Genomic DNA, 8,090 nt, shown 5'->3' with positions numbered 1-8,090 from the left:
TTACCTGCTGATAGGAAAGGCAGGCTTGTTTCACAACCTTGAGGGGCGCTTGCAAACTATTTTAAAGCTGCAGTTTATGTTTTTAAACTTTAATTCAACTGTGGACCAAGACAGTGAAGCTCTGCCTCCTCACACCCTCCCCAACGATGCAAATTGGGGAACGCAAGTCAACTTACTTATACTGCTCTTTGGCCTGCATAATAACAAAATCCCATTTGTAGTTTATTTTTTGATTGAGCATGTTGTAATGTTCCTGGAATAAAAAGAAAAAAGCAGTTAGTGTGAAAATTCTGGACAAGGCGCTCCCATGCTAGGGTTTTCTTGACTCTCCATAGCTCAGCTAGGCCAGGCTGGCAACCAAGCCAAGAAATCTGGATTGTTCTGAACATAATTACATGAATTGCAACAGTTCAAAAATACCACTGCAAGGAGAGCAATTATCCCCGCTAAAATTATCATTCACTTCAGAGTATTTTCCTGTACTGGCCACTTTTTAGCTTCCAAAATTTTGGCTTTTGACACTGCTGGAGTAACACCTCATGCAAGTGAAGAGGGGATTGTTTTTTTGTCACACTGTTCATTAGCAACAGAGGGCTAAAGCTGTAGCAAACCACGGGCTGCAATGGAACAAGTACAACATCTCCTTACCTTTTCATATTCTTCTAAAATCCCTTTCCTCTTAATGTTCTTCTTTGCTAGGTAAATTGCTGTGGAGGGAGAAGCAAACAAGCAGTCAGTTACACTCGGGCCAACAAATCCGAGAATAATTAAAAATTCACCCACACGACAAACACGGGAATCTCTGTCCCTTACAATAGTTTCCCAGGCATGAGCTCCAAGCTCACAAAAGCTCACCAAAGAAAAATGAACTTGCTGCTTTGACTTCGTGGCTGATACTTCACGAGCCAGTAGCCAGGCTGGGAGCAGCCACGAGAGCAGGAAACGTGTTCCCTGTGCCAGCAGTCACTCCTCCTCTGGAAGCTTCATGGGCCAAAGGAGACTGGAGCAAACCTTTAAGATACTGAGGTTCTTTGGAGTCTGACCTCCAGGTTTTCCAAACACAGGCCCATGTTTTGCTCCAAGTCGCATTAAAAACATTCCCATCTAAATTGTTGTGGTTTTTTTTTAATTCTCCAGATCTATGGCATAAAGTAGGTAAAATCCACAGAGGACAAACTTGGTGCAAACAAATTAGTCCCTGAGATGCACAGCCCAAGTTTCATGACCAGCCCTTCAATAAAAAGCATTAAGAATGTTAACAAAAGGTTGATACGGAGAGAGCCATCAGGAAACATTAGAAGCATTATACAAAGAAAGAACCATCTCTGAATGCAGGGCTTGATCCAAATCTACAGGCAGACAGTCTTGGGCTCAGATCCAGGAACACACTTCACTACTCAGGGAAATCCAACCTTGTGTTTAAAGGCTCCCCTACCCAGCAGAGTATTTCAGATGTGCTCCAGTCTTTGTGGAACAGAAGCTTCAGCACTCTCATCAAGACCACCACAAGGTGGTCGCATCTCGAGTATTCCCTCAACTCAGAATTACTAAGAATTATTCACAAAACAGTGGGAAAGAAATTGCGGGGCCTGGTCATTGCATGTGGACACACGGCACAAAGAGGTGAACAGCAAACACAGTGCAGGACTGCTTGCACAAACACGTGGGCTTGCACGACACCTCCTCAACACGCACAGTGCCGTCACTCACCATAGTCTGTGTCATCGGCAGGCCAGCTCTGCGCCGGCCAGAAATAGGGGGTCTGCAAAAAACCAAGCCTTTGGTTAGCACTCACAAGCCTGGAAATCATGTCAAGAAGCACAGAGCACTGAGGGGAGAGGAAAGTTCTCCAGTGCCATACTCAGAGCCTCAGCTCCCTGACTGTGTGTCAGCGTGCACGGAGGTACGGGTCAGCTACAGCAGAAGAATCAAGGCCAGCAGATTGCCAATGTCAAACCCACTCCTGCCCTGCAACCAGTTAACACGGGCACGCTCTCACGGCAGCCTGAGTATTCAAACTGGGATGCTGGAGCCTGATTTGGCACCACACGGGAACCAGCCTCCTCATTCAAAGTACCACCAAGGGTACCCTCATTTCCCACCACCGCGGAAACAGTCCAGCCATGGACCTCGATAACATCCTGTTGTTACTGTGCTTTCTGTGTATTCATTACTCAGCCCCCCCAGTTCATTCTATTTTCAAACACCAATTCCATTTGCTACTTTAAGACCCGGAAGGGAACACACATTTGGAAGAGAGCACGGCTATTTTGAAGCTGAACAAGCACGCTAATTTAGCTGAAGGAAGTATCACTGTTTTCCTGTAAACTGTAATCTGTCGCAGGGAACTGGACTGAAGCTTCTCTGTGGATCCCTTTCTCCTGTACACGGAACAACTACCACGGCTACACAGCATGGCCTCACCACTACAGCTCCCGGGGAGCTGCCCCAGCTGCCTGCTTTTAAAAACAGTGCTGAACTCCTTCTCAATGGCTTTAGAGAAGATGCAACTCACTTGAAACCTGTACAGGCTGCCATCTGCCCTGAGGGTGAGATTCTTTGGCTCCTGAAGAGGGTAGATGTATCCATATTTGACAAACATGTCCCCTAGGTGGAGCGCCTCTGGAAATTAAGAAGGCAGACGTTACGATTGCATAGAAACACTGCACTGGAATTTAAAAGTGAGCTGCTGCTAAGAAGAGAAGAATTAATCTAAGAGGTTTTGTCTGCGGGGAACCCAAAGCTGAAAAAGCCTAAATTTTTAACGTTTCTACCTACCTTCCCCAGTGATCTGCAAGCGCTGAAGAATCCATTGGCATATATCATTACCTGTAAAACAAAGAAAGCATCAGGTGCTTGAATTTGGGAGTGTGCCAAAATTTCACGGTGAAATACAAGACCTCTCCAGCCCTCAGCCCTCACTGTGCTCTGGATTGCACCGAGTGCCCAGACCCCTCTTGCAAGCACTCTTTCAGATGCACCGTGCAAGGGAAGGGGAGACAAAATTCTATAAAATGAGCTGCCAGACTCTGCCTGGCCAGGCTGTTGTTCAGGCTTTCTCTTCACCAAGAGAGCATCAGTCCCTGGGAGAGGGCCCGAGGCAGGCAGCGACCTCAGGATGGCAGAGCACAAGCGTGCAGAACCCTACGTGGCCCGAGCAACGCTTAAACCCTCATCATGGGCTTAGGAAGCACTTATGCAACAGCTTCTGTACTCAGAGAAGGTGAAAGGCCCTTCTTTTGCATCATCTTGTCTTGAAAGATTCACCGCAAAGCGTATCTGGATTTGCAGAGCACAGTCCTGTCCTGGGTTTAATATGAGACCAGTGACTGGTCCTCCTGAGTCCATTAAGAGACACGACTTTGGGTGCAAAAGGGATGCCCGTGTCTCAGATCCAAGCTGTAGTGGTAACAGGACATGTCAAAGGGAAACAAGATTTCTGCATTCACAAACACTTCATCTCTCCCAGCTCTTTTGCTGGGGTGTGACCAGTCACACCCACAATCAGCATAAACTGCCAGCAGTTTGAGTTTTATATTCTGGAGGGCAAATTTCATGAGCCTCCTTCCATTTAAACAGGGAAAAAAATGCACTTGTTCCCTCATCAGTTATCGGTGGTTTCCTCCAAACATCCCCTAGGATTGCAGACTGAGGTGTTGACCTTTCTTGACATTGCAGCGATGACTTAACTTTCTAATAGGGGCTCAGAGCTCTTATCCTACCGCCTGCTTCCTGAAATAGATGAAATTAAAGGATTATCTCATCATTCATTTCTAGACAGCTCTCGCTGTAAGCATTTTCCCCCAAAGGGGTGTATTTAACACGAAGGTTTATTTGCTTTTTCAGTTGTGAGCCATTTTACTTACCTTGAACTTAACTAATTAGCTTCCTGCATGTGAGAAGCCAAGCTCTCAATGGCTCTGTGTCCACTGCTCTCATGTCTTCACTATCCCCTCACTAAACATGAACCAGTCTCTTTCGCAACACCCAGAAGCCAATCAGTACACATGCAATTTCTGCAGCACTAAAAATATCACAGTTTAGAGAGTGATGACCACCGCTCACGGAGACTGGAACTCTCTAGCCTGTCAGAAGCTGACTGGAATTTATGACTTATGCAAGAGGAAACTTGTAGCAATTCTGGTAACGGAACCAGAATAAAGCAGACAGCACGCAAAGAGGATAAGCATCAACGGGCATCCTCCCTCCACACCCTCTAGCTATGGGCTTTTAGGAAGCGGTATTTGACATTGGTCAGACAGTAAGAGAAGTACTTGTTCCCCCTGTGCTTAACCTAGGCGGCACGGCACCTTCAGTACCGGGGAATCTTCTCTGCAGCACTGCCTTAGCTATTTACTAAGAGCTACGGGAGGCAAGGCCAGCTCCTTTTCAGATGCAAAGCACTCCACAATTTCAGCTGCACAACAGTTACGTACGCCAAGGTATGGTTCGTACTATAACGCATTGAGGGTGCTGCTGAGTAAAAGCTTTAGATGTCATCCAAGTTCTCCTTACCCTTTCACTGACTGACTCTACCCATGGCCAAGTGACTTCATTTCAGTGCCTCTGCTTCCTCTTTTTTTTTTTTTAAAGGTGGCAAACAGCACACAGAGCCTACCGAGCTTTGCAAATACAGTGGGGGAAAATTAATTTATTTGGCAAAGTTGTCTCCTGAGTTGCCTGGAGCAAGCTCACTGCTTTCAGTGGGACTTTTTGTTCTGAATTTCAAAGTGCTGCAGAAAGACCAAAGCAGGAGAAGGAAACTTTCGTGCAGCATGTGTGAGCTTTTGTGGAAGCGCGGAGCAGAGGGAAGCAGAGGTACTGATAGTGCCCTGCGAAAGGAGCTGGCAGGCACACAGAGCACGGCGGTAAGAGCTGCCTGTCGAGCCATACGTGACACAGCACAGCTCCCTGTTTCTTCTTCAGCCTGCCTGAAGGAGGAAAAGCTGTCATTTAGCGGCAGAGAAGGGGACTGAATATTTTGGGCTTTTCTGGTGTACTGAAGAAAAATCATAATTAGCAGAAAACATTAGAAAGGAGACTAATTGTTTATCACTCATTTCTGAAGTATCATCTTTCAATCTGACTCCAGGTTGCCTATTTTAACCAGATTTTAATATTTATCTTTAGTTTTGATCCAGCCTCCCTGGGAATATGACAGGTTTGGAGGCTGAAGCACCTACTCACCTCTGTGCTAAAGGAAAGCAAGGTCATTTGCATTAAACACACGGGACACTAAAAGCACTGATTGTCAATCTTTGTGTCTCCGATTCAAGGAGCCAGGAGTGAGATGAGACACGAGTGAGAATGAGATGAAGGGAGCAGCTATGTCTCAAAGGCTGTACAGCAGATATTTGTTGGGAACAAGGGCTCCAGCGCACAGGCAGGCAGTGGGGAGGGGGCCAGGAGGTGCACACACACAGCTTGGCTTTGATGAATTTCCTTGTCCCAGTCCCTTCTCCCAGCACAGCTCTTACCTGTCACAGCGTGTGGGATGTCTGTGACCATCACCTTCTGCGTCTGCGTCTTGATGCCTTTGTCTGGATTCTGCATCTCCATCATAAGTGCTTCGATCTGCAAAGGACGGCAGGGACGGGACAGATTACAGGACTGGGCAAGAGGGAGCTCCAGGACCATGAGGGCTCAGGGCAGCAGCCCAGAGGGGTGGGCAGCAGAGCTACAGGAATGGACACAACAGCCACAGTCCTCTCCAGACCTCCCCTTGCCAGTAGAGATGCCACCTCCAAACCACGTCCGCTCTCACACTCACTCACAGTGTCACTCCCTTCTACAGAAGATGAGTGTGCAGACTGGGTTAGCAGACAATGGACGGGATGTAACTGCTCCATGAGATAACTTTATTAAAAATAAAAAAAAAAAATCTCTACTACCCATAAATGCTCTTCTCTAATTCAGTGGGATAGTCACATCTTTTCAATAAGGAAAAAAAAAAAAAAAAGAGGAAATAAAATCTGCGCTTCCGTTGCACAAATACCCCAGCTGTGTAGATATTGCACCATGGACCAAGAAAATAAGCAATGTCTTGGCTGAAGACCAAACTGCAAAGGTTCTGTTTCTAGTCCATAGATAATAACCAGACAGGACTTCAGAAGAGCAGCAGGAAAAGCGCACCGCTCTGCTGCAGGGCTGAGCAAGAAGCTCAAACCCAGGGGGGGATGAGAACAGCCCATCCTTTGAGAAAGCACAGCCACCACCCGAGCCAAGGCTTTGAAAAGTTGGCCAAGGACTGATTACAGCAAGGACCAGAATTTACATGTGGGAAAGCAAACTGCAAACACAGAGAGGGGATCAAGGGACTCTCTGGCCGCTCCTGGGGATGGCTGAACCACCCACCCGGGGCTTTCGCCTGTGTGTGGGTAGCAAAGCTCAGTCCCTCTGGGGTTGGGGCAGAGACATCAGCCAGGGCAACTTGTCCTCCCACCCCACAGCACCTCCTGCTTTTGATTTCCGAGGGATGCTGATGGCTCCTTTATAACCCATCATGTTACAGAGGACGAGTCTCGCCCTCAGGGCCAGACTTCTTTTATTTCTGGTTCCCCATTATCTTTTGTGCTTGTTGTTTGGAGGTTTTTTGTGGTTTGTTTTTTTTTTTAATTAAGATTTTTCAAAGGTATTTTTCTCCTCTTAGATCTGACTTCCTACCAGCACCATCCCAAATCCACCAGAGCCTCTTGCTTGTACTTGGGATCCTCCGCTCCGAGGAAGGAGCTGGGGCTCGTTCCTCACCTCCTCGGTTCAGATTATCCGAGTGCCAGGAGAGAGCAGTGGCTTTATGGAAGATCCTTTTCTTTCCGTCTCCTGCTTCCAGAGATATTAAATCAAAAACGGTCCAACAGGACCAATTTGGTCTCTCCGCACATTCATTTTGGGTGAGGCTGTAGCTTTTTAACTGGGATTAGAGGATTTAACGCGTGTGACTTGATGACACTCGCACATAATGAAGGGTATTGTCTTCACAGGCACCACAGTGACTTTGGGTCTAAGTCTTGCCAAGTTCAGTGAGGATTTAAGCCTGTAGTGACAGGATGCACTCTGAGCTTGACAGTAAAAATGGATTTTCAACTGTTTTTAAAGTCAGCGCAAATTAATACTAAAAACGGAGAAGCTTGGCAAAATTTCACAAAAAATATTTGTATACATACTTGAATAAAATAGTTTGAAATTGCAAAGCCAGACCCTAAGCGATGTAGCATGAAGGCTTATTTAGACCTTTTAACTAAATCCCCATTTTGGCCTCAGCAAGTTCAAGCTGTGTGAGATGAGACAAAGCAGGATGGCCCAGCAGGCGGGGCACTGATTTAGGAAACTCAGATCCAGGTCCCTCTAAGCAAACCCAGGTATCTGGGGGAAGTCACTCTCCGTCACCGCCTGCCCGCACCGCAGACAGCGCTTCTTCAGCACACAAGGACACTGCGGGGAGGACACAGCACTGCCACCACCGGGCACGTCCCACCAGGCTCAAGCAGGACTCGTCCCCTGCGAGCAGCACACCTGCCCTGCCCCAGCACATTCGCTCCTGGTGGGTTCAAGAGACAGGACTTTACGAGCCAAGAGCAAGGAATTGGCTCAGCAACCCACGCGTCCTTCCCAGCACAGCACGCTCCCTTTCTTCAGCCTGCAAAGGGCTCCAGACTCTTGTCACGTTCATACCCCGCTGGGCTCCCTCTTTTCACTGGAGTAATAATATATATTTAAAAGAAACAAGTGAGATGAGCCGGGGAGATGCTGTTGGGGAGTGCCTGCTGCTCTGGCTGCAAACCATGCGCTCCGCTGATCCCAACTCAGCCTGTCTCTTCCTCTTCTCCTCGGGGAATGCTGCTGATTACAGGTTGCTGGCAATGAGGAGTTGCTGTCAGCACCAGCCTGCCAGCAAGAGGCCAGAAGGGTTGGTTAAAACATTTGCTTGCTTTGCTAAGGGCCCTGGCACATTTTGTCACAATTTCAGCCAGGGGAGCTCTGTCTGCTTTGAATTTTGTACAGCCAGAAGCTGCTTCCTGACACGTGTTGATGGATGGAGATGCACGCAGAGGTGATGTAGCAGGAGGATGGCTAAAGGAGCCAAGCTCTGG

General features: G+C 47.6%; 1 protein-coding gene across 1 annotated transcript in view; it reads right to left on the bottom strand.

Annotated features, from left to right (window-relative positions):
• Nucleotides 1-5,574, bottom strand: part of RGS9 (regulator of G-protein signaling 9) — a gene marked incomplete at its 5' end in the record, with an annotated part of 20,527 nt that extends 14,953 nt beyond the window's left edge. Inside the window, 6 exons of the mRNA XM_009872113.1 lie at nucleotides 177-253; nucleotides 649-707; nucleotides 1,711-1,762; nucleotides 2,516-2,622; nucleotides 2,779-2,829; nucleotides 5,478-5,574. Coding sequence (XP_009870415.1) covers nucleotides 177-253; nucleotides 649-707; nucleotides 1,711-1,762; nucleotides 2,516-2,622; nucleotides 2,779-2,829; nucleotides 5,478-5,574 — 443 coding nt within the window. The remainder of the gene's footprint in view (nucleotides 1-176; nucleotides 254-648; nucleotides 708-1,710; nucleotides 1,763-2,515; nucleotides 2,623-2,778; nucleotides 2,830-5,477) is intronic.
• Between the last annotated feature and the right edge of the window lie 2,516 nt (nucleotides 5,575-8,090).

The sequence above is a fragment of the Apaloderma vittatum genome, unplaced genomic scaffold (genome assembly GCF_000703405.1).
Source record: "Apaloderma vittatum isolate BGI_N311 unplaced genomic scaffold, ASM70340v1 scaffold12246, whole genome shotgun sequence".
NCBI lineage: Eukaryota > Metazoa > Chordata > Aves > Trogoniformes > Trogonidae > Apaloderma > Apaloderma vittatum.
This window is presented reverse-complemented; position numbering and strand designations above follow the sequence as displayed.